The sequence below is a fragment of the Dipteris shenzhenensis genome, chromosome 30 (genome assembly GCF_047967505.1).
Source record: "Dipteris shenzhenensis isolate YYH24624 ecotype China chromosome 30, Dip_SZ_1.0, whole genome shotgun sequence".
Lineage (NCBI taxonomy): Eukaryota > Viridiplantae > Streptophyta > Polypodiopsida > Gleicheniales > Dipteridaceae > Dipteris > Dipteris shenzhenensis.
The window spans coordinates 49,175,244-49,202,336 of NC_141625.1; the positions used below are offsets into that span (position 1 = coordinate 49,175,244).

The 27,093-nt window shown below is 44.2% G+C and overlaps 1 protein-coding gene across 2 annotated transcripts; it reads left to right on the forward strand.

The window, feature by feature from the left end:
• LOC147882260 (polyadenylation and cleavage factor homolog 4-like) lies at positions 1 to 27,029 on the forward strand. Of its 2 annotated transcripts, none has more exons than XM_087401271.1 (6): positions 1 to 1,039; positions 1,974 to 2,075; positions 8,720 to 8,992; positions 22,719 to 23,348; positions 23,553 to 25,859; positions 26,304 to 26,515. In XM_087401271.1, the coding sequence occupies exons 1-6, from the start codon at positions 107 to 109 to the stop codon at positions 26,406 to 26,408; spliced, it is 4,350 nt and encodes a 1,449-aa protein (XP_087257397.1). In that variant the 5' UTR covers positions 1 to 106; the 3' UTR covers positions 26,409 to 26,515. The 2 variants fall into 2 exon arrangements, with proteins under 2 accessions (XP_087257397.1, XP_087257398.1); XM_087401272.1 differs by lacking the exon at positions 26,304 to 26,515 and adding an exon at positions 26,528 to 27,029 and having other exon boundaries at positions 2 to 1,039.
• Positions 27,030 to 27,093: the final 64 nt, after the last annotated feature.

The following is a 27,093-nucleotide window of genomic DNA, read 5'->3' on the forward strand; positions in this document are numbered from 1 at the left end:
TGTTGGATTCCATTCCTCTGTTGTTTGATGTTTGTTGCTGTTGTTGTTTCTCTGATATGCTCGTGGCTCCTCCCGCGTCCTCCTCCTCCTCCTCCTCCTCCTCATCATGGCGGGTGCCGCTCACATGACCTCCCGTAGCACCCCCTCCCTCCCCCTTTACCCCCCCCCTTCCTCCATGAATAACTTCCCCATTGACCCTTCCCTCCAACACCGTGAACGCGCCCGTGCCTTCGAACGCCAGCAGCGTGACGTCGCCCTCAAACGTAGATTCGGACAAGAGATGGAACGCGAGCGCGCCCTGCTCATTGAGCGAGACCGCGTCGAACGTATGATCGAGCGAGACCGGATGGTTCCCAGGCTTGCAGGGCCCAACAGGGCTCTCGAAAGAGACAGGATGGTTGGCGGAGAGAGGCCGATTGTTTTCGACCGGAGACTGGAGGTGCCTGTTGGTATGAGACGTCTGGATAGCAGCAATGGGTCTTCGAGGCTTGAAAACTATGTGGGACTTGACAGTCGGGTTGAAAATCAGGTGGGGGCGTTGGGAGCAGACAGGAGGCTGGAGAATGGAGTTGACAGGGGCTTGGATATGCATATGGCGGTTGAGAGGAGGTTAGAAGGCGGACTGGAGAGAAGGTTGGAAAACCCAGTGGCACTTGAGCGGAGGGTGGAAAGCAGCGTGGACAGAAGGATTGATACCGCAGTTGAAGGGGACGAGGACAGGGGTGGACTGAGGCTTCCCTTACGCCCTGGAACTTTTGAAAGGACGAGGTCAGCAGATCGGGATAGAGATGAAGAAAGAGACAAGATAAGGGATCGAGCGAGAGAAGATGAGAAGCTGATGGGCACGGCAGAGAAGCAGAAAGAAAGGGGGGACGACTCAGCGGGAGGAATCCAGGAGCTCGTGGCTCAATATAAGACTGCCCTGGCTGAGCTTACGTTCAACTCAAAGCCAATTATAACCAATCTCACCATCATTGCGGGGGAAAATCTGAACTCCACTAAAGCAATTGCTGCCACGGTTTGTGCACATATCTTGGAGGTCAGTTATCGCTCCCCCTTTCCAAAGGCCTCCTTCCTGCTTGGAAGTTCTTAGTATGACGATTTTTTACTGTGGTTTCCAATTAGCCTTAGTGTGCAATTACAACTAGAACATTGGTAGCCATTGGTAGAGTCATACGAACGCTTGAAGCTCATCTATGAAGCTCGGAACAGTGGTTTTAAAGATCTTCCGTTAGAAATTTTCTCATTGTAGAATTTAGGACTTTAGAACAACGAAAATCTGAATTTGTACGATTGGATCTTGCAAAGGTATATGTATAGAAATGACACGATCCATAGGGCACAACACGCCCAAGGTGGATGGACCATAGTGTAGAAATATGCAATGTGCCTGGGAAGATATGTCCAGAGCTTGCACTTTTAATTTCTTCTAAACACCCCTTTCGTCTATTTTGCCATAAGAAGTAAGAGTTAGAGATGTTCTTTGAGGCATCGTGGAAAGCGTGCATTACTTGCAAATGCGAAAGCAAACTGTGCAGTGGAAGAGGCTTCAATATAAAGCAGCAGGGCTCAAAAATTGTAATAGATCGAGGGATAATCTCTTGTAACTGTAGTTGGGTATTGGTTTGGGCTTCGTGCTTCTGGTTTGCTCGGCATTTCACAAATAGCAGCTACTGGTTTAAGGGAACGTGGAATTTCTCTGTGGTGCATGTGTTTAAATCAGAAAATATTTGAGAAATTTTCTAGTGAGCATCCGGAGTGTGATAGAAAGTTCCGTTTGTGTAGTGGCCATGTGAGAGAACTGCATTTAATTACCTGTCGAACTGGTGCACCTCCTTTTTTATATCAATACAGAGTGCTTGTATGTTGGACCTTGAGAAGCCACGGTTCTTGTATATGTACATTTTGAGCCTTTTCTTAATTGAACTGAAACCATTTCATGGGGCTCAAACCACTGAATGTTCATTGTGCAGGTGCCAATTGAGCAAAAATTGCCATCTCTTTATTTACTCGACAGTATTGTGAAAAATATTGGTGGCAGTTATGTCAAGCACTTTGCTGCAAGGCTACCAGAGGTTTGTGCAGCGCTATTGCTTCATTTTTGCTTGTATCCTTGTGTCAATCTGGCTCTTTGTTTCCTTGTGTCTCTGTTGTTGTTACTTGTATTGTGATGAATAACTTAAAACAACTCTGTCTCTCTAGCTTTGCATACCAAATAGTTTTCTTTTGGACTTGGTGGTTTTGTATCGTGTTCTTTTTTAAAGGTCCTCTCTAATCTGCTACACTGGTAAAATAATTTGTTGTGCATAACTGCCAAGCATGGGGACCTGGCCAAGCACAAGCATCATGGAAATTTGTCTGGTTCATATCAGGGAAACTAGGAGCCAAAGGACAAAATTCCCAAAGTAGCAATTCTTCCTATCTGAGAAACTAGGAGCCAAAGCACAAACTTCATATTCATGGCTCAAGTAGAATCATCCCTTTAGCAATCCTATCTGAGAAACTAGGAGACAAAGGACAAACTTCATATCTATGGCTGAAGAAGCTATCCTCCCTTTAGCAGTTTTTGCCAATTTTCGTCCAGGTTGTGCCCTGCTGATGTTGTGATAAATCTTTTCTTAAGTGGTGTGCTGCCCTATCAGCTAGATGGTCTGAGCATTTTTTTGCTTGGATGGGAAAGACTTAAATGAAATCCTATAGTCTTCACAAGCAGCTGTAGCTTGTGAATGAAGAGAATCTGGACTACTTTTTGTTTAGCCTTCTCCTTTAGTGCTAGCCTTTGTCATGGCTGAGTCTGCCCTACCTCCGAGTGCCGACAGAAACTCATTACGAAGACCTTTGTATAATTGGATGCTCAAGTATGTGTGGATGTGTGGATTTGTATGTGTGAGAGCACATGTTTATGCTATGGTCTACACCCATGATTGGGCGCTGATGACGTCAGTGGGGATGTCATAGTGCTAGTCCTTGCTATGCATGATGGACTTTATGGTTTCAACCTATGAGTGACTATCATGAGATTGGAACTGCACTATGTGTTGTATTTTTAGAGGTTGAGCTTTGCATGTTCCTGGGTAGAAGTTGAAATTGGCCAATGAAGGCATACCAGCTGAGAAGAGAGGATCGCAATCTGTGCACAAGAGCGTCAGTGGGGAAGCTAATGTGCTAACTTATTGCAGGAACTATGAGAACATTAGAATGACATTTGACATCTTGAATTTATGCCCTACAACTATGGTTTCCCAAGCAAATTAGGAGCTACATCGTGGATGTTTGGAAGCATGGAAAGGAATCATAAAATTTGGGAGCTACGAAACAAATATAGTGAGTCTTTCAACCATATCGAATTATGTTACGCGGGTGCAGAAGGTCCAACAGCTAAAAATTCTCAATTAACAACAAACATCTAGATTTGTATGGTTGGATATATTGTAGTCTTACAAAGGTATATTTATCACCATAGTGGACATGCAAATTCTTTGAATTTTTGTCCAAGTGGTGATCAGCTGTTCAACTATATCAAATTATCTTACGTGGGTGCAGAAGCCCCAATAGCTAAGAATTCTCAATTAACAACAAAAATCTAAATTTGTACGATTGGATATATTCTGTATTACAAAGGTATATAGTCTGTCACTGATCTAGTAATATGTTTAGTGAGGCATATATCGATCTTGTTGGGTCTCTAGTCTCTTCTCCAGAGGACGGCGTGTGGGAGACAGTGGCCAGTATCATGGGGTGGAACATTTGGGTTGCTCACTGCAGTCTAGTGATGGGTGAGCATGGTGGTTCCACCCGTGGCCACTGTGGTCGCCATCTGGTAGGATATCATCTACACCATGTGCGCCACCTGGGAGAGCAAGTGCTGAAAGGCGAGAGCGCCTCTGCAAGGCTTGGCTTGCAGGACTTTACATTTTCACGCCGTGGGATTCGTTGGCTGTATAGTCCTACTCCCTAGTCGTTAGCCCCTATTCCAGAGATTCCCTAGGTAGTGAGCTGGGTTCTCTGGAAACAGGCTGGTCTTCTTTCAGCCAGCATTTTTGTTTTTGTTTCGCATGGTCAGCACCTCAGGGACAGCTGACGTGTATGGTTGATTTTTCCAAGCATTAATCGAAAGTACTTTTCTCTGTATGTTGTTCTCTGGAGGACTTCAATATAACATTTCGTGGCCTTTTCTGTTAGAGTCGTGGTATAGATAATAATATTAGTAGAAGGCATGTTCTAATGATTTATTTAATTAACACTTAGGATTGAATAGCCATGAAAGAAACAAAGTCCACACAAAGACAATAACATGAAAATAGAAGTTGGAATACAGAAATGACAACACTGCATGAGGTGCGGATGAGGATCACTACCTGCCATAGTGAAGCCTTTGATATTCCCTGAAGTTTGGATGAAACCAATAAACGCTAGGAGAGTTAAATGAAATACTGTCATCTCCCTCAACAGATAGGAGGAATACAACATATATCTGTCAATGAAATATTGCCACTCCCTCAACATATATTTGTCAAGGAAATACTGTCATCTCCCTCAACAACATATATCTGTCATCTCCCTCGATGAAATAGGAGGAAATATCATATATCTTTCAATGAAGCACTGTCATCTCCCTCAATAAATTGGAGGAATACAACATATATCTGTCAATGAAATATGCCAAAGTAACCTTGGAAAAGCCCAAGATGATGTAGAACCACCGATAATCATATGACTGCAGAAACTCAGCCAATGACAATGTTAGATCCAATAATCCTCAAGGTAAAATTTTCTCACATAACTGTTGTCAAAGCCGTTAGCAGCATTAGGTCTCCAATGAAATAGTGAAAACCAACTCCTTAGATCAGTCAGGGGCAAGATTGTGATGTCCACGTGAAAGTCTTTGGCTTGGAACTAGCCAGCGGAACTGCAATCATTGATTCTGTCTTTGAAAAGTGTACAATATTGACATAGAGGAGTAAATCATAGTAGGTATAACACACTGGCCTGGATGAAAAAATAATGCTAAGAAACAAATCTTCTTTAAGGGGCTTGGGACAGCAGCTAGATGGCCTTTGATTTCATTGTGGAGTCGAAAACGAGTACGAACTTCTACGTTAGGGTGAGGTGACAATGGTTTTGGGACAGCAGCTAGATGGCCTTTCATTGTGAAGGCGAAATGAGTATGAGCTTCTATATTAGGGTGCGGGTGACAATAATTTTGATGTGAGCACATTGAAGCGAAATAATAAAGGAAATGGCCTGTAGATGGAGGTGTTATGACCGATTTTGAAATTCAGCTTGAACGGAGATTTGTACAACACGAACACCTTGAGGGAGCAAGCTAAATAGAAGGAAGTAAGAAGATGCAAGAGCTCAACCATGCAATGAACAAGCGAGAATGAACAAGAAAGCAAGCAAACAACTATTTTTGAACAATTGAAAGTAGAAAAAGCTAAAAGCGATGAAAATTTTAAGCTAACAAGGTGAATGATATTTAATCATTCATAAGGCCTGCTTGAGATCCAAAAAAGTGAAAAAGAAGATGAATTGGATGTGCAGTGGAGATGGTGTGCATAAAAGGGGGCGGAGACTGCAGGAGACCATGAATTGAAAGGGGAGAGAGAGAGAGAGAGAGAGAGAGAGAGAGAGATGGTGGAAGGAAATAGCAATTGGAACTTGGACCATTCATAAAGAGGCAAAGAATTTCTGAAATTGAAATCCCAATTTTGCTTCTTAGAAGTCGAAATCGGCAGGCCAAAAAATGGCTTTTTATATGAGTACTTTGGAAATAAATAAATAATTTGACCTAAATAATAAGGGATTAAAATCTATTTAACTAGATTGTACCTCTAGAATAAGGATCCTCGAGATATTCAAAGATTTTGTGAATGGTCCGAGATGGTGTCTATACGAGAAGTGTGGGATGGCAGCTTATGCTTGGGTATATGGTGAGAAGATAAGCGTAGCTCTGCTTACTAAGTTATTATTATTATTATTATTTGCTCTTAGTTTTGCTTTACATCTCTTCTAAACCCCTTTCTTTCCTTGTCTCTCATCTGTCTCCTTTCCCTCATTTTACCTTTTTTTTTTCTTTTGGGGGGGGGGGGGGTAAGATTGGATAATGCTTGCTATTGTTCATGATCTCTCACATATATCGAGCAGTAGGCATTCTAGCAAGAAGTCACAGGGCTTGATTGCACTCTAATGTTAATGATCTCTAAAGTGTATTGAGCGGCCTCTTTAGGGCCACATTGCTTTGTGGCAGCCCCACCAATCCCCCTTACTACGAGTTGTACTTCGACACTGATGGGAACATCACTCTTAGTGTAACCAGCCTTTAGTTTCCTGAAGGGCAGTAGACCATAACTTTCATTGCATATTCATTATTCACAGCCACATTGCATCATTTCCAGCCACTTAACTGTAAACAATACCACTTAGAAACAATTTGACAAATAACTGGATGGAGGCTAGAGTGTCCGTGCTCAATGAAACCAAGTACAAGACACCACACTGCCCCCAAACACTTGGCGCCCCTTCTGGTATTTATTTATTTATTTAGGAATGAAATTTGTACATACAACAAGGGCTCACCCATGTGCTCTGCCCCACGGGCAATTCCATTGTCCAAGACAAACTTTGGCTACAACCTGCATTCCATCCTAGTGCACACACTAGTGCCCAAGTGCTAAGGCAAAGCTTAGGCATTCACCATTGTCCATGACCAATTGTAAAGGTGTCCAAGCATTCCACAAAGCATCCAACTTGCTCAACAGGTTTGGCAAACTCACAACCCACTAACCAGCCTCTCAAGGTGACCAAGCATCAACACAGACCTCAGACTGAACAAGTGACCTCAATACAGGAAGAAAATCCACACACTGCCCCTTTGACTCCGATCTGGTTACACCCTCTGTGACTGGGTGCCTATTCACTCCTTGAATGGCTTATTCACTGCCTGAATGGCCAAGAGGGGGCTTTCAACATCAAATGGAGCAATAACAAGCTTCCAAAATGACCAAATGCAATCAACATGAAACGGGCAGCAGACCCAGCAGGCAAGAGGTAGCAGGAGGAAATGGCAGCTTGGAGAGGGGAAGGAAGAGAGATAACGGGCTGGAATCAGAGAGAGAAAGAGAGCAGGATGATCACAGGCAGGAGAGAGAAGCTGAGCAGGCTGTACAGCAGGAAAAAGGGGGTGCACAACAAACTTCTATCCAGGCCCAGATCAGCTCCAAGGAGCTCCAATCCAGTCCAGAACACCTCCACGGGCAGCAGACCCAGCAAGCAAGAGGTAGCAGGAGGATGGCAGCTTGGAGAGGGGAAGGAAGAGAGACAACGGGCTGTAATCAGAGAGAGAGAGAGAGCAGGAGGATTACGGGCAGGAGAGAGGAGCTGAGCAGGCTGTACAGCAGGAAAAGGGGGTGCACAACAGGGTTGAAGGTATCTCGGGATGCGTGCCAGCAGAAGAAAACAGCCGTACAACCAGCAAAAGCACCCGTACCAGCAGGAAAATCATCCGTACAGCAGCACGTGAAAGTCCGTACAGCCAGCCTTGGAAAGCGTGCAGCAACCCATCTTGGAAAAGCATGCAAAACAAAGCAATACACCCATGCAAGCACCTCGGGATCAGCTCCGGCAGTCCGTACAGCCGTATGGACTGCCTCGAAATGCTGTGCAAATTGCCCCGAAATGCGTGTCTTCTTGCAACCTTCCAAAACGTCAAGAATACCATCCCGTATGCCTTAGGTTTGAAAGGAGAGGAAGGGGTAGGTGGGCTTGCATGAGGGGCTGCCACGTGGCCCCCTCATTAATGCTCTAACCCACTAAAACCAATGAAACATTGGTTTGCCCCTCACATTAAAATCCTAACCCTTCTAACCAATGAAACATTGGTTTCTCTTGGGCCTAACCTTTAGACCCCTCTAAACCTTGCCTTTCCCCTATCATGTAAGCCTAGTGTGTGCACCTAGGGACTTCTGGGAAGTGTCGCTTCCCTTGGGCTAGTCCCCTAAGCCAAAGCTAGTCACGGTTCATAAATTCACGTCCCCGTGACACTTAGTTTTCACCTGTCTGCTGTCCTCTCTCCTTTGTTCTTTTGCTCGTTTTACATAAAAATTATAAGATTGGATATATTCTAGTCGTATGAGAGGGGGGGTGTTTGCATGTGTATGTTATATGCCTTTCAGAAAACTGATCAGTCTTAAGATTGGATATATTGTATTTTTATGAAGGGGTGCGTGTGTTCAGTATGCATTCAATTTTCTCTGTTGACTCAATTCAATAGGATTTCAATGATTTGTGACGTTCAGTGTGTTTGTGATGATGCTCACGTGAGCTGCCTTCCTAGACATGCCTTGTTTCTTGTTTATGGTGGTTGATTGCAACTCTGTTCTTTGTTCTTTCTGAATGTTCTCCTTCCGGTAAGTTTTTTATGCCTTTCAGGTGGATTAGATATTGAATATATCGTATTGTTATCAAGGGAGATGTGTGTCTGCAGTGTATACTCAATTTTCTTTTGTTTGACTCAATTGCAAGTGTTTTTTTATGGAACAATGATTTTGATAGTTTGAGGGATAATTATTCTATGTTGTGTTTAAGCGATGATGCCCAGAGGGGCTGCTGTCTTCCTAGACATTCCTTTTGTTTGTTTCTTTCTGCTTGGTGGGTTCCCCTTTGGTTTACCAGTAATTTATGACAGTGGCAAGTTTTACTGATACATGCAAATTTTCAGGTGTTCATAAAGTCATATAGACAGATGGACCCGTCCACATACCCAGCTATGCAACATCTTTTCAAGACATGGAGGGGTGTATTTCCCAGCGAACCACTTCGGGCTATAGAAACAGAACTGGAGTTTAATTTTATTGCCAATGCTACACCTTCGTCTAACCCTGTTAGGTCGGATGAGTCTCCACCACAACGCTCCAGCCATAGCATTCATGTAAATCCAAAGTACCTTGAAGCACAGAGACAGAAAATGCAACAGTCTAGCCAAGCAAATTCTGTAAGTGTTTTTCTCCTTGGGGGAGATATGGTAGCCGTGCTAAGTTTTTTTTGCTCTTAGGTTTTAAACTTAATTTCAAATGTGAATATGTTTTAACCACTTGGTGTGACAAACATTTGTTTGATTTTGGCAAGACTTGTTTTTGCATGAGCAAGGTACCATTATAAAAGCTACTATGGTTTTGTACTCGGTATTTGCTTATTGTTGCTGATAATGTGGCCTGTTTTGTAAGTCACTTTAGATGAATTTCTGTCTTGCTAGGCAGGACCATTACATCTTATTGGGTCCTTTTGGGGGCTGGTCGAATTTTGGGTCCCATCAATAGGACCCCATGCCAATGTAGTGTTGGCACCTACTTGGAATAAATTAATAATGGGGGCCCATCGCCCAAAATAGTTTATCAATTGAAAAAGCACCAATGCCCAAGCCTACTGCCCTTGTTGCACTGATACAAGACCAGTGCTTACTTGGAGAGCTCTATGTGCTATGGAAATCACCAACCTGCCTAATGCGATGGCCTGGTAATTCCTCATAGCATAGAGAAGCTGTGTGTGGACTCGAATCCTCAGGCAACCTCACAGTTCACAGTTCACTTGAAAGGTCTCCACTGCCAACCTCACAGTTCACTTGAAAGGTCTCCACTGCCAGCCTATGTCTACATTGCCACATATGGTGGCTGCATCTCTTAGTGTGGATTTACTAAGGTAGAGCACCGCAACGACTACAACCTTTAAAACTAAATCATCCCAGCAGCAATGTTCCTTTCAAGCTGTTGGTGGCTACTTATAATCACATTGTAACAAACCTCACAATCTCCCAAGTTAAGGCTATGATAGAACTGAGAGCCAATACCCTTCAGGGTTACCTCACTGAAAAAAAAGAGTCACTATCTGCTCACCTACAAGACAGGGTGAAGACTGCATACTTGCAAACGAAAGCCATCATAGGACTTTTGAAATGTGCAGGTAGGAGTGACGGACAGACCCAACTAGGCTAACCAGAGTCAGACAAAGACTGCTATTGTATTTATCGCAGCATGCAATGTATGCATATTTTATTGAAACTCTACAGAAAAGTTAGAGGATCCTAATGACCTTCATATAACCTTCTCTAGTGTCTCTATGAAGCTCCCTTCTAATTGTCTTGAACATGCAGATGTCCTGCCCATGCTTCAGAATTCTCCTCTGCTGTATGGTTTGACTCAGACCCTTGTGTTTGCTTTTTCTTTTTACCTTCTTTCTCATCCAATAAGTATTTTAAAAAATCCCTGTTTTTACTGTTCTTTCTGCTTTAGTATTCACACTTCTTAATCTTCTTGATCTGCTTAAATCTGGTTTTCTTTTACAGCTTCCTCACCTGAACCACCCTTCTCGATGACGAATTCTTGTTTTAATTTGTCCAAGTTCTGAGATGAAGCTGCTTGCAAGGTAGAAGTTGAATCAATTTGGCCTTGGCCCTAAGTCTTGCTTGTATGGGGTCAGACCAGGGATCTTTAGAGCAATGTCCTTAGGCTTCTAGGTTAATCACCTTGGCCAACACCTATTTGGGCCTAGGTGAAAATGTGCATGGCAATGTGCGTGATATCACCACCTTTACTCCTCAGAGCATAGCGGAGTTGGTGTGGTCATTCAAATGCAACGAAAGGACTTTAACTTATTTACATGTACACTGATAGATATAGCCCTATGTATTGCGCTCATTTATGATGTATGTGAAAGCCCCAGAAGGCCTGAGGATGATGAAGCTCAGCCTGAGGTGTGAGGTTCATGACCAGCTATGAGCTTGCACATTAAATGAAGCTCATGAATGTGACGTTCAATGGTCCTCCTTTTGAGCTGTAGGCAGCTACTCATAACATTCAGTTACAAAGCTTCTGACCTTTAAACAGTCGAGGCTATGTTATAGAATTGAGAGCAAATATGTCTCAGGTTACTTCAACTGAACAAGAACTGTAAGGTATGAGAACCACAGTGCTACTTGCTACTTTTGGCTGGTAACTGAACGGAAGCTAGTGTATCTTTTAGAATGTTATTCAAGATCCGCTAGATTCTTTCAATTCACACACGACGTTCTTTTTGCCACTGTGTCAGGCACAAAAGATCACCTGTCCTTCTGCTTGTCGAGATAGCCTTATGTCTGTTATATTGCAGGGTGTATGGGCTGAAGCCCCAATTACTTTTTACCAAGCCAAGGCAGGGTTCCTTATGTTAATTCCATATTGATGTGGAGTTTTAAAGAGATTTTAAACTATGTAATCTCTTTTGCAGATGGGTGCACTAGGTGTGAACAGCATACATGCCCACAAACATTGAACAATATTAAATCAGACAAGTTTAAGCGAGAGAGACGTCACTGAGTCTTGTTCAAAGTCCATTTTCTTTCTAGTCTTTAGGTTTGTACTAGTTTTGGATGTCATCTAGTCCTAGGTGATGTTTTGCTTTGATAATTACCCTGCCAGCCGCCCCCCCCCGGGGCCGTTCCCACGGCCGCCTTCTTTCCTCCTTGGGGGTCCAACCCTGTGACCCTCTTAGGGCCTTCCTAGTGCAGCCTTTACCAAAGTTGGCCGTTCGAATCTGGACAATTGGCCCTTGTTTGGGCCATTTAAGTAGGTTGTGCAGCCCTACATGCCATACTTTACACAGGACTGGCCACACCTAAACCTGCTGTGGAAAATTCTCAGTTCATGCAGAAAGCAGAGAGTAATTGTATTCAGATAAGAACAGAATATTAAGGGGCCGAGGAGGGACTGTTCCAGCACTCTTAAGGAGATATAGGACCAAAGTATTGAGGTAAAAGACTCCTTAGTATTTTCCAAACTTTGAGACCAAATTATGGTTGATTTGACTTTGTATAAATGGATGCTCAAGTATGTGTGGGTGTGTGGATTTGTATGTGTGAGAGCATACTTTTATACTATGGTCTACACCCACTGTTGGGCGCTGATGACGTTAGTGGGGATGTCATAGTAGCTAGTCTCTGCTATGCGTGATGGAGTTTATGGTTTTCAATCTTATGAGTGACTATCGTGAGATTGAAACTGCACTATGTTGTGTTTTTAGAGGATGAGTTTGGGAATGTTCCTGGATTCATCTAGGTATATGCTTCTGCCGTATTTGTGGACATGCAAATTTCACCTTGTGAAGTTTTTGTCCAAGTTGCAGCCTGCTGGTATTGCGATAATTCTTTCTATCTTAAATGGTGTGTTGCCCTATCAGCTAGATTTAGATTTAGATGCTCGTTTGGGAGAGACTAAAATGAAATCGTTTAGACTTCACAAGCAGCTGTAGCTTGAATGAAGAGATTTGGACTACTTTTTGATTAACCTTCTCCTTTAGTGCTAGCCTTCGTCATGGCTGAGTTTGCCCTTCACCTCTGGAGTGCCAACAGAAACTCAGTATGAAGACTTTGTATAAATGGATGCTCAAGTATGTGTGGGTGTGTGGATTTGTATGTGTGAGAGCATACTTTTATACTATGGTCTACACCCACTGTTGGGCGCTGATGACGTCAGTGGGGATGTCATAGTAGCTAGTCCCTGCTATGCGTGATGGAGTTTATGGTTTTCAATCTTATGAGTGACTATCGTGAGATTGAACTGCACTATGTTGTGTTTTTAGAGGATGAGTTTGGCAATGTTCCTGGATTTATCTAGGTATATATTAATTTGACCTCTGGACTGATTTTACCTATCTGTCTGTCTATATATATAAACTCATTTTATACATTTGATAACTTAGTTTATGTATACATCAGCCAAATGGGCGCTTTCTCTTGTTTTTGGGGGTCTTCAAAGGGACCCTCCCCTAAGGCCCTAGACCTCTCATCCTAAATGCTGCATTTTGGAGGCTACTGTATGTGTGAGAGCATACTTTTATACTATGGTCTACACCCACTGTTGGGGCGCTGATGACGTTAGTGGGGATGTCATAGTAGCTAGTCCTTGCTATGCGTGATGGAGTTTATGGTTTTCAATCTTATGAGTGACTATCGTGCGATTGAAATTGCACTATGTTGTGTTTTTAGAGGATGAGTTTAGGAATGTTCCTGGATTCATCTAGTTATATACTGTTCGCAAAAAGTGGAAAAGTGGCCTCCAGATGCACAGTTTAGCATGGGGGGCCTGGAGGCATTGTATTGGCACCAATATTAATCCATGATCACTGTTTACGCACATGAATTCTCTAATGCAAAACAATCTGTGCGGGACGATGCCTGGATGTTGTCCCTGTCTCGGTGATATCAGTATCAGTAAATCATTACTCTCTACAACATCATGTACCACTTCAAAGAGAAACTCAATTCAGCAAGTCTGCAAGCATTCACTGAGTACTCCCTGATGCAATTCAGGAGTTGATTGGAGCAAGACAACGGTGGATAGCTGAGTAAGTGAGCTGGTCTCTATGGGAACAGGGTTACACAAGGCCATAAGACTTGATCAAAAGGTTTCTGTAAGTGGTAGCTGTGACCAGCTGCTTAAGTGAGCATCAGGGCTGGTTCTAGCTGGATTCAGGCTGGCTGACTAGCTGAGCATATAGGCTGGCAAAGAGCTGGCTAAAGCAAGCTGAAGGCTACCTGTTTAGCGAAGCATAGGATAGCTGGCTGTTGCACGCTGGAGTGAGCTGTTTAGCAAAGCATAGGATAGCTGGCTGTAGCAAGCTGTTTAGCCGAGCATGGGGATTGTAAAAAACGACTAATTGTTACCAGATGTAGCAATCTGTGTGGCTGAGCATAGGGGACTGGCAAAGAGCTGGCTGTCATAGGCTGCAAGCTGACTGCAGAGCTAAGCTTCTGGCTATTTCAGGCTGAAAGCTGGCTGTTATCACTGCTCAAGACAGAGAAGAGGGCAGCCGATAGCTTTACTTTGCAGCAGGCAGAGAGGGTAGAAGCAGGAGGCGGCTCACAGCAAGGGCTCCTGGGAGGAGGGGAGAGAGTTGTAAAGGAATACTGAGCTCTCCCCCTCCTTGTATAGCCCCAACTCCAGGAAGGGGGGAGCGATGGTAGCTAAGCAAGGAAGGTGGTTGGGTGGGCATGCAGCTGGGAATGTTATTCTCCACCTTTCTCTCCCTCTAGGGCTGCCTCTACCCTTCCCCTCTTGCCTCTATGATTGCAATTCTGCCATGGGCATGAACCTTCCACAAGACCACGGCAATGCATTGACACAACCACTCCTCCAAAATTGCTTCTCCAAATGGAGAGTTGTGGAGAAGTCCCATGAAAGTTGTGGGCCAGATGGGCAATTGATCCACGAGGTGACAAGCATGTGCCATGTGCAAGGGATGACTCTGCCACATGTTCAGAGGATGGTTTCATGTGTTCAGAATCTGTGTGGCATGTTGGCAGCCACATCATATGCTTCAACATGTGCTTTGCGGCACATATGCTGTCATATGTACTTTACCGCATCATATGCTTCCACATGTACTTTGCTGCACATATGCTGTCATGTGTACGCTGGTATGTGTCATGCCAAGTTGTAATGCCATGTCATTAATGCCACATGCCAAGCTGAATTTATATATAGAGGACTAAGGATTTTCAGCCTCTTGATTTATCTAAACATGAGATGAAACTGGTCTCTAATCACTCAGAGGGCAGTGGAACTAAACCTTTAATCACTTCAGCACTTATTTACAGCTCACAAAGCATATATCACAACCATTAACCATTGCATGATCACCATTTGGCATTTACCCATTTGTTCACAAACAAAACCACTGAAAAAGGGATGGAGGCTAGAATGCCACTGCTCAACAAACATAGACAAGTGCACCCGATTGGCCCCAAACACTGTGGCGCCCCTTTCGATATTTCTTTATATTTCACAGTGAAATGATTACAAGTTGCAGCTTAGAGACCTTCCCTGCAACTGAGCACGCAGCCCCAATTCACTGAGCCTTCGCAAGGCTTTCAAGCATAGAACACCATCACAGAAGTGCACTTAACCCATAGGCTTAATGCAAAGGCATTCTCTTTTCCGAGTGCAATTCCATTGGTTGTCCATATGCAATCACACTGCACCCCAGCTGCACTCTCTTTGAGTGGTTTCCAGATAGCATTCACAAAGCTTTTCAAAGCTCCAAAATAAAATCAGCAAAGTACCCAACCAAAGAATGACTCATGTAGCACTGCCTGGGCATGTGTGAACCAAGAAAGAGGCGGCACACGAGGCCAACCAATAGCTTATGGCAAAAAGAAATTGCAGCAGCAAAATCACAACTCACCATGCCCTGAAAACTCGAACCAAGTCCTCAATCACCAAGAGGACATAGTAGCCAATGCCCAATTGCATTCTCAGCCAAAGAGGAGTGCAAAGGCATGAAGAAAGAGCATTTACAAGAGCCGACCAGCAAGAATTCCACTGAAAAATGTGAAAAGAAGCACTTATGTCGCGAAGAAGTGGGAGTTCTTGGGCTCAAAAGAAGCGTGCTTCAGAGCATTGAGAAGGTTTTGGAGAAGTTTTATGGTCGGAAAGTCCTTTAAAACTGAGAAAAACCAGTCAACTAGCGCGTGGGATCACTCGAAATTCAACAGAAAGCTGTAGCTTTGCAAGAGGAGAGGCCCAGGAGGCTGTAGAAGCAAAAAGGTCCAGAAAAAGCCACATTTGCAAGTTCGACCAGCAAAAGAAGTGCTTAGCTCTGCCCGTTCTACCAAATGCACGGAGGGAAAAGCATATCACTGCGAAGGGGAGGCAGAGGGGAAGACATCGGACCAAACGGAAGTCGAGGAATCCAAACGGGTGAGGAGTTATGAAGAAAAACGGAATTCAGCTGAAGAAGGCTGGAAAACTGTTAGAAATGACCCAACAGAGGGTACACGCAGCGGAAATAATGCCCAGGAGCTCACACAGTGTGCAGTGTGGGTGTGGAATCACAAACTTCTTTACTTATGTGCATTCAATAGGTGTGCAGACTCATCAATAGACAATGAACCAAACTAGATAGAGAAACCACCATATAATATATTTCCGTCCACAACTATGGACACAATACAAGAGAGACAGATCCAGGGTCCCACCAAAGGTGTGGTCCTCTGATCTTACCACAAAGTCCTCCTCCTATCTGCTGGCTATCTCTAGACTAGAGTCCGCGTGCTCCACCTCGAGCGTAAGTAAACTTTCCGTCTAGGATGATCCTCTCCACCTTGCTGTCTGGAAACCAGCCTAGGTGGGCAGCCTCCTGGCTAAGTCTGCAGCCCTGCTAGCACCTCTCTATCCTCCTGAATGTAGGTCCAGAGGGTGGCTGCCTGCTGCTCCTTTCTGCTCTGGATCTGCTGCTGCAAGTGATATTGAAATGAGGCCTGAATGGCCTCTTTATATAGGCCCCAAGGGGGGCTGATAAAAACCGACCAGCCTGGTACAGACTGGCCGACCAGTCTGTGGCTGGTCCAGCCCTATAAGGCACACAACCCAGGGCTTTCTGGCCCAAACTTCCAGGGCCCTTTGGCCCTCCTTTCAAGGCATATATCCAGCCTATAAAAGGCCTGTTTCCTGCCCACTGAAGGCCACTTTTCCTGCTGCAGATCTGGGCCTGCACTCCCTGCAATGTCTGTGCCTCTGCCAGGCCCTCTTCCCGGCCACGTGTCCTGCGTCGTACGGGTTCCTTGTGCTGGCTACTGCTTCGCCTTTTGCTACTGCAGATCCATCCTAGCTCCAGGTACCCACCATCTCTTTGATTCTTGCCCACATGACATCCAATCAGATGCCCATGTGACAGACACTCAAACCCTAGGTTCACCCCCCCATGCTCTCCTCATATGGGGGCTTACAGATGGGGAGGTGACCTTTCCAACAAAAACCAGTCCAAAATCTCAACAAAGGGAGAAGATGAGAGAGAAAACCACACATGTGAAGTTTAGAAGGCCAAGGAAGGTCCAGGAATGGCAAAGGAACATGTAGAAGGCACTAGAGCCACCTGGAACTTTAGGGGGGCCACTGAAGGTACATGGCCCCCTAGGGGGCCCATTAAAAATGCCACATCATCATTTTCCAACAACCACTCTTTTAATTCCTTGGAATGCCTTTGGGCCTAGGGATTAATTACGCTTATGTGCTAGGCACCATGCCGTGTTTAATTACACATTATTAAGCCCATGCTTAGACTTTTAAAACCAAAGTTGTGACGGTCTTGTAGTACATTAAAGTACTTAGAATTTCATGCCCCCGTGACATGAGAACTCTCTTGGGGTGGTTAGGACACCTTCTGATTTCACAATGGTGATCAATTCTATCCAATGCATCTAGTGTAGGACTGGTTCTAGATTCTAATTTTTGAATATAACAAACAAGGTTGGGGATAGTGGTTTCTTTTTCTTTACCTTTTGAGCCATCTACCATACGTTAGCTCAAACTTTTTTATATAATCTTTATGTTACCTCCCTTATACCCTTGGGTACTTTCCATTCTAACCTATAGCATCTATCTTGGCACTATGTCCAAGCTTCCTTGAAATTTATGAAGCAAAAGAAAATAGGAACATTTTTATTTCCTTGAGCTGGCCTGGATCCCATTCTTTGCCGATTGGCTCAATTTGTGCTCAAAAACATTCTCAAATAGCTTGGCCATCAAGTTGCTACCATGATATCTCCCTACAGTTGTTTGGCTCTTTTCTATTTCCCGTTTCAAAAGAGAGTTTGATTGATGCTTTCTAAGTTAGGTATGTAATTTCGCATCTTTGTAGGAAGCGGTACATAAGTGTAAGGGGTCCATTTAGTTTTTTATGTTTTAAATAAGAGAAGTAGAAGTAGAAGTTACAATCGTCCTCGGGGGGCCAAAAATGACCCATGGGACCTAATCATCAGTACAAAAATCTCCTCCGATGTGGAGGGGTCAAGAATTTTCAAGTTCTTGACGGTACGAAAAAAGATGGGTGACAAAAGATCCCAACATTGCCAAAGAGGCAATGGTGAGAACTGATGAGAGTTGAGTGGTGTCTACTAGTATCTGCTGGTAGTCGTCCCTAATATGTGTATATCTGGGGCATTGTAGGGCTACGTGTGCCTCTGTCTTCTCGACTATCTGTGAATCACAGAATCTGCAAACTCTGGCATGTCGTGGCAAATTCAGTGAAGCTCCTTTCTCTATTGCCAAGGTGTGTGATCGTGTGCGGAGAGAGAGAGAGAGAGAGAGAGAGAGAGAGATTTTATTCTTGTATTTTGGAAGATTTTGTTTCTTGATTTGTGTGTTATTTTTGCTTAGTCACCTTCTTCCTTTCTTCTTTTCTTTATCTTTTGTTTATTTGAAGTATTTTAGTAAGCATTGGGTTTGCCCAAGAGACTCTACGGGTCCTTAGAAACCCAATATAGTTGCTTATGTGTGGGCACTGATGACGACATAAGTGTTGCTTTGCTTGCAAAGTATGTCTTCCTTTTGTTTTTCAAATTTTTTTTGCTTGCAAAGTATGTCTTCCTTTTATTTTTGAAAAATTTTTTTCTTACCTCTTTTTTCTTCTCTTTCGTTTTCTCTTTTATTTTCTGTGTGGTAGAAACATGGTGTGAGGGGGAGAGAGAGAGAGAGAGAGAGAGGCTAGGGATTGACGAAGTGATACTCAAATGAAGACATTATGAAGGCTTTCATTTGTTCATCAAGTATGTCATGATAAGTGAAGTACAAGCTTTACATAGGCTGAAAACACACACATGTACCAAGTGTATATGGGATAATTCCCAGAGTGACATGTGGCACTCACACATGACTCACACACATGAACGACTACTAGAACTCCTAGTACTACATACCAACACATCACATCACATCACCACACTCTTTGGCTATGATATCTCCAACACTCCCCTTCAGAGCAAAGAGTGTGAGACCCAACACACAAAGAGGAGACCCCTCCACCGCAGTATGGCAAAGAGCAAGTCCAACTATCCAACACCTCCTGTGTGATAGTGACTTCTTAGTCAGCTTGCGACCGGCAAGGGCAAACCATCACACGTACACCTCACATCACCACACTCTTTGGCTATGATATCTCCAACACTTCCCTTAAGAGCAAAGAGTATGAGACCCAACACGCAAAGAGTAGACCGATTCCCCCTCCACCACAAAGAGCAAGTCCAACTATCCAACACCTCTTGTGTGATAGTGACTTCTGAGTCAGCTTGCGACTGGCAAGGGCAAACCATCACTCGTCACCCCCCCTTACTCTGAATTGGGCGGTTAATATCATCAAACCAAAGTAAAAGACAATACATTCATTTTTGGGGGACAACCCAGGGCAGAGTACCTCTTATTGACTCCAAATACATTCATTTTAGAGCAACAACTCAAGGCTGAGAACCTTTATTTGACTCAACACAAACACACATAGAGCTAAGCATTATCTACCTCCTTAGAGAGGAATAGATCATGCAAACATAGCAGGTTAAGCTTGCGGCTCAGGTCTTGTAGGTATAGCATAAATATTCTTGAGCTTGTCTAGGTTCTCCTTAGCTGAAATAGTGAGGTCAAGTTGATGAAGCAATTTGTTGACTAACCTCACAACAAATAGGCCCAATGCTTTGTCATGCTGTTCATCCCTAGCTGAAGGTAGAGTTGATGAGTCTTGACCACGAGGACGAGGCTCCATAGTGTCAAACTGAGGTAGCGAAGATAGCAAGCTGAAATAGATAACCAGCCAATAAAGGAGCTTGTCTACGGCTCTGAAATGACTCAGCAGCTTGAGAAACGCTTGAATAAATGTGTCCAGCTGCTGGTGGGGGCCCTGGGCAAACTCTAATGGAAAAGCAGCAAGAATACTCGTTGAAATAGAGAACTGAGTGAACCCAAGTCAATAAGAGACCCTGAAGTGCAAGAATGGACCAATAGGAGAGCACCTGTGGGAAAGATGAGTGCTCAAGGTGCTGTAGCAGGTCCAAAATCCTCAAGAAGGGAGCTGGAGGGGCGCCAAATGCAATGAGATAGCTCGAAATTTGTGAAGCACTCCTGCAAACCAGCTCCAAGCTATACCAAGAGGTTGTAGTAGAGGTATGGGCGGACCAAAATGCACCAGCAGATCACCAGGCCAAGAATCAGCAATTCTAGATGAAATAGAGGCTAGGAACAGCCCCGAAAACTGCTCTGTTGGAGGCGGTTCTGCAACAACCCCCCTAGAGCAACTCGAAATGCAAGTAACTGCTCCAAAACAGGTGGAAAAGTCCTCCAAATGGTTTGAAAATCTGCAACCAACGCACATGGATGGGCTGTTCTGCTGCAGTGGCCTGGAAACCCTAAAAAGGGGGATGAACATGCTCTGATATGGCTCGAATTTCCACACGTGCTGCTCCTAACAGACCTGAACAGATGCGGCTATGAGGGGCTGGCAATGGAGAGGCTACGCATGCAGAAAGGAGAGCAAACGGGTTGCCAAACAGAGGCAGAATGGGGAGCAAAGATGGCGGCTGTGCTGAATCTCTAAAAGGGTAGAAAGCAGCTGAAAGGAGACAGAAACGAGTCTGAATCTGAGGTGGAAACGTGCAGGGCTGAGGCGGTTGCAGGAAGAAAGAATTAGGGTTAGGTCTAGGATGACGTGGCAGCTATGGCAGGGTGAACCTGCTCTGATACCATGTTAACATGGTGTGAGGGAGAGAGAGAGAGAGGCTAGGGAGTGAAGAAGTGATACTCAAATGAAGACATAATGAAGGCTTTCATTCATTCATTAAGTATGACATGATAAGTGAAGTACAAGCCTTATACAAGCTGAGCGCACACACCCATGTACCAAGTGTATATGGGATAACTCCCAGAGTGACACGTGGCACTCACTGATGACTCACACATGAACTAGTATTAGAACTTCTAGTACTACATACCAACACATCACATCACCACACACTTTGGCTATGATATCTCCAACACTGTAGATTTTTGGACTTTAGAACAAGAAAAAATCGAAATATTCTAGTCTTACAAAGGTATATCTTTTCTATTACCTCCCTTGTACATTGGGATTATTTTATTACATTGCCCTACTGCGGGGAAACTTTTATTTCTTTGTTTTGTTGAACATGTTTGTGACTGCTTGTTCTCTTCTTCCATCTCACTTTCATATAGTCCTCTATAAAGCTTTTCATGTCCCCCCACTTTAGGTCCCTAGCTTAGTTTCTTCTAGAATCTTCCCCGGTACCTCAGCGAAAGTTCACATGATTGCTCCTACTGTTTTCTCAAAAGAGTCTTTTCTTGTATCCATGGAGCTATTTTTTTCCCCTTGTGCATCCCTTCGCCTTGTCCTTGTTGTCTTGCAGTCATTTTCGAACCATGCATGATGAGGAGCCTTTGCTCTTGCCTTTCCTCTTTCCAAAGTGCCTCTGGGCTGTGTCTACTAAATCACAGCTCAACTTACCATTCCTTTCTTCCAATGTTGTAGGCCATTGTATTTCCTTGAGCCTTGCTTTGAATCCCAGTTTTCTTGAAGTCAATTCTAAGAGAGTGTGTTCTCATACTTTCTGCATCTTTTGAAGTCTCTCCTTCAACTTCTTTGAGATCAAAACTGACAGGCGTATGAGGGGGATTTACATCTTATGGATGCTTTAAAATGAGCGCTGAGATAATCAACCACACTTTCCCCTTGTACAATGGTTTTGCCTGTTTATTGGATAATACTTAGTCCTGGTTACAGATTTGGAAGCCATGGTATTCACAAAAGGTGAGAAAGTTTTCCCATTGCTGTAAGCTCTCCTTGTTTTCTGGGACCTTTGTCCAAATTCTTGCATTCTCTTCATCCCTGTCCATGTTTATCATCCATAAAGGATTTCCGCCTTCATTGTTAATGGAGCCTCTTATGGGCACGAAGCTCACAACTATGACTTTTTTGTAAGCCTCTTTAAGATCCTCTCCGAAGTGGTAGTAGAGTTCTGTTGTGGAAAAGATAAATTGAGGATTTAAGAGAGCAAAATAGCATACCGCAACGAAGCAACTTTGCTGCCCTTATGGGATTTCCAGCCACATAGGTTGATTGCTCCCATCCATCCTTAGTCTTCTTATGAAGCATGCAATGCCCCCCTATCCTCTTTCACCTAGTATTATTTCTTCTTTCGTATTGAATCTTATAAAATCCATCTGTTTGTGGTAGTCCATTGCCTTCTTGCTTCATGTCTCCACTGCTGTGAAAACATTACCATTCGCAGGATAAATCCTAAGGAAAGAACCTTATGCAGTATTAATCTATTTGTGTACTGTCCTTGGTTCTTCCTCCTGTAAAGAACCACAGCTTTGCCATTTTTTAGAAAGGTCATTCTCTCTTCATCTTGGCTATCTTAGCCTTCTCCCACTCTTACCCATTTCACAAGTCATACATCAGTGAGATCGTAGGTCGGGTCTATGCTGAGTACCTTCATTTTTTCTTGGGCATTTTTAGAGAGAGTTCTGAGAGAGAGAGAGAGAGAGAGAGAGAGATGATACGATTGCATTAAATTCCTCTTGAGACCCTTTGGACTGGTGATCACTATCAACGAATAGTGAACTTTCACATCCAGTGAAAGAAAATACTGTAGACTTGCCATGCAGTTAGTACTTGTTGAGCTAGCTTGTGTGCTAGTCCAAGTACCTTGTTGCTGTGTTCCAATATTGTTTTAGACGACTTCCTAGCTTTGTAGCTGGCTCCTCTAATATATTTTTCAACTTGCCTCTGTTGTCATCATATCTTTCTCTGAGGTGTGCATAGGCCCGGCATCTTAGGAAGAGAGAGAGAGAGAGAGAGAGAGAGAGAGAGAGAGAGAGCACTTACAAAAAGTTGATTTCATTGTGCAGCTGCCACCTCGCAGTCAGAAAGGTGATGGTGTTTCTGGTGAACCTAACTACACACGTAAGCCTGCATCAACTTTTACAGATTATGAATATGGTTCTGTTGAACCTGGGGTTGAAGGTGGCGGAAGTAGGGGGGGGGGAGAGAAAACATGGGACAGGGGGTGGCCGAGAGAAGGAGAGGAGGTATTGAGACCACCTGAAAGTAGTTTGTCTTTCAGATATGGATCTAACAATGGGTATGAGCTGCCACAGGCCTCTCCTCGTGCTCTGGTTGATGCTTATGGCAATATCAGGGGGATTAGAGCTCCAAGGTTGCATCCGGTCCCTGTTCAGCCTGCTCAAGATTTGGATGGAAGGAACAGAGGCTTATCTAGAAATTGGCAAAATTCAGAGGAAGAAGAGTATATTTGGGATGATATTAGTCCGAGATTGCAAGATGTCACTCGACATGTGGATGGCTTGAGAAAGGACTGGTATTCTGCAGATACTGACAAAAATGTATTACCTGGGTCCTTGGGTGGAGGCAAGCCTTTTGGCTCAGATCAGCCACTTTCAGACCATTCTGGCTGGCGCAGGCCTGGATCTCAGTCAGCAATGGATCGGCCTCCACCTACTGAAAGTAGGGTTATAAGGGTAAGCAATTTGCTCATCTTGAACCTTGCAAATAGGTGGCCGTTATTACTTGAAAGTGTCACAAAATACTTTATTGTGGTGGTGGTGGGGGTTTGGTCAAATCAGTGACTGTCAAAGATGTTTTGTACATGTGTAGTGGGTGACCACCGATGTCATTGCTCAAATCATGAATCAGACTTATCCTTTCCCTGTTTTGTTTCACAGGAGACTGATGAGCGGGCTCCCGTTTCAAGTTTCCAGCAAGACATTGGGCATAGACTCTTCCCGGATCCTGTTTTAGAGGGGCCAAGTGGACGTTCGATGATGGTAAATCGTCCAATAAGTGGACGCCTTCCACACCCACTGCCTCAACAACTTAGTCCCCCTTCCCAATCAAGGCTTCGGCCGGCACCTGTTACTAGTCGGAATACACCTTCTGGCTCAAATAATCAGGGCTCTCAGGTCACAAACCTTCCTGGTATAACTTCCGGCAGTGGGGCATCAACAGTGGTAGGTCCTGCCTTAGGTGCTCGTTCACCAGTACGTCCTAATATGGGCTCTTCGTTTGGTAGTGGGCTTTTAAATTTTGGCTCGTTATCACCTGCATCAGGCTTGAATTTTCAACACAGGCAGCAAGTTCAGAGGCCTCCATCTCCACCACTTGTAGCTCTAGCTCAAAGGCAGCTGCCACTGCAACCCCTCAACACATCAATTCAGCACCAGCCAAATTTGCCATCATTACAGCAGCACGCTCTTTCTTCAAAACAAGCACAGCACCAAGATCAGGCCCCAAGTATGCAGCCTCACTCACTGCAACCTCTACCTTTGCCTCTGAACGTTATTCAGCCGGTGCCACAACAGCATTCAAGGGTCCCCCAATCTTCACAGCAGCTGCAGCCACACCAAATGTCATTGTCTCAACCAACAGCGGAACAAGTGCCAGCTCAGGTGCCAACACTGAATCAACTTCCATCTGGATTATTACAGTCACTACAGCAGTTGCAGCATCATTTACCACCTGTTTCGAGTGCTCCTTCTCAAGCCGGTCAACCTCCTCGCAAGCCTTTCCAGTTGCATAGTCCACTACAACAAAACCTTTTAACTCAATCACTCCAGCAGACACATCATTTACAAAAGTCCGTATCGCACACTCAGCCCTTGCAACCACCACAGCCTCCCCAGACGCTTGGCCATGCAACTCCACCCAGGGGGTCTGTGGTGAATGATAACCTTTCCACACTGCTGTCTGGGTCTCAGGGTGATGGCAGCACCAGTAATCTGTTGGCAGCTTTTTTACAAAGTGGATTGATGCCTCCTTCGCAGGCTTCTCAAAGTTCTTCTCATAATCGACCTTCTTCACCCAAGGGTGCGCTTTTAGTGCAGCCTGAACCCACGATGGGCCTGTCTACTCAGCTGCATCCACCTTTACCAAGTGGCCCGCCACCACCTCAATATCCTGCAAATTCATTGCCAGGTCAAAGCGCTTTACCAGCACCACCTTCTGTATCCACCTTGGCTTCTAATCTTCTTTCTCTGTCTGCTATACCTCCACCAGTGCCATCAGCAGCTTATTCCTCGATGCGAATGGTGCAGCCTCCCCTTCCTCCTGGCCCACCCCCGATGTCCTCCCAAGTTGTAGGCTCATCATCACAGCCTCCATTTTCAGCAGGCCCACCACCGTCGTCAGGAAATGATCTCACATCTCTTCTTTCTTCTCTAATGGCACAAGGAGTTATTTCTACTTCCTCGTCGGCTCCTCCTATCCTTACTCAACCAGCTGGGGTAGTCCCTAGCTTGTCTTTGCCGATGTCTTTTACTCAGTCTTCTCTCATTCTTCGCTCAGGTGGAGCATTGCCAGTCCCTTCTGCTGGTTCATCTGTTCCTTTTGCCACGGTTGTGTCAACCACGTTAGTGACTGCATCCAGGACTCAGGAGCCATCGACAGTAGCTACAGTGTCTCTCACGGAGGCCTCAATGACAGGTGATCCAAGTTTGACTGACTTCAGGCAAGAATTCCTACGAGAAAGGCAGGAATTTGTCATTGATGCCTTGTACTCTGATTTTCCCAGGCAATGTAAGACCTGTGGGCTGAGATTCAAGTACCAAGAAGAACATAGTAAGCACATGGATTGGCATGTAACTAGAAATCGCAGGCAGAAATCTTCAAGGAAGGTGTCCAGGAAGTGGTTTGTGAGTGTTAAGGAGTGGCTGAATGGTACAGGAGCTGCTGCTTCTGAGGTGACGCCTAACTTTTTCGCTGAAGACGTGGAGGAAAAACCTGAGGAACATGAGACAGTGGCAGTCCCTGCAGATGAGAACCAAAGTGCTTGTGCTTTGTGTGGAGAACCTTTTGAAGATTTCTACAGTGATGATACAGAGGAATGGATGTATAGAGGAGCTGTTTACATGAATGCTCCGGGTGGTGTAACAGAGGGCCTAGATAGCTCACTGCTGGGTCCCATTGTGCATGCAAAATGCAGGTCAGAATCTGCTGATAGTGTTGCGGTGGAGTCAACAGAAGATGCTGAACTTGTAAGTGGTTCTGGAAGATTCCTTTTTTTTGCGAGTTCTTAATTTTTATCTCACCTCTGAATGTTGCATAAATGTTCTGAAACTTGATTTGATACTTGTTCTGATTTGAAAAATTTTCTTGGTGCTTGCTTATCTATACAGCAGAAAGAGTAGGTTTGATTGTTGAGAGTTGTATCTATGTATCCAAGGAGAGGATAAAATCACAGTAACCACCTTAACGTGTGGTTGCTTGCTTGAGTCTTCTTAATAGATTGCTGTGAGGAAACTTGCATGCCTTGCAAGTTGCGACATACATAGAAGCTTCCAAAACAGTCTGAAAGATACTGCTCATCACATCGCTGAAGATTCTAGACACCAACCTATAACTTTTTTTCAACCTCAGCTTGTGCTAGTGTCCGATTGCTTCTTAAGAATCGTTATCTCAAGTGGTTGCTACTTGCACAGGTCCATGCTTCAGCATGTTGCTGTGTAATCATGATAACTTGGAACTGGAGGGAATTAACGGGAAACCTCCGGATAAAGGCTCTGTGGAGTTATGGGAATGCCTAAATTGGAGTTTGAAATTTGAAACTGAAACTTAGCCAAAAATCGCAAATTGGCCCTGACATCATTTCTAGAAAATCCATTTGGTTGATACTGAATTTGTGTATTGAATCGGGTGTTTGCAGGATGAGGATGATGGTTTAGGGCATAGAGGAAAAAGGGTACGATATTAAAATCAGTTTCCAGGTTCAACCTGGAATTGTAACTGACTCTGAGGCAATGAAGTACGTTAGCCTTGAAAACATGCAGACTAACAAGCCTCGCTGTCTTTGTACAACTAAGCAAAATTGTTCTCCAAGATGATCAAACATGGAAATAGGACGTCAAGAAGATTTTACATTGTGAGTAATCCGTGTGCGCTCGAGTGGGCTTGTTCTTTGTTTACCTTTTTTCCCCGTCTTTGCTCTTATGTAGAGCATATTGTTGGACTCCGTGATACTCCGGGAGTGTAGTTTAAGGTCAAGTCAGTAGGTAAAGAGCTCTCGAGTCTCATATGATATACTTATTGGCCAGGGAAAGTATGCATTGTGTAATTGCTGGGAAAATGGGATTTGATGTTTTCCATGGTGATGTCTAAGGCAGCAACTTCAGCTGCACATACGATGTCTTATTACGTTGTCTATTTTAATTCCATGCTATTTCCCATTGAGGATTTCTCCTGGAAGCAATTTTCATAAATGGCATTTTATTG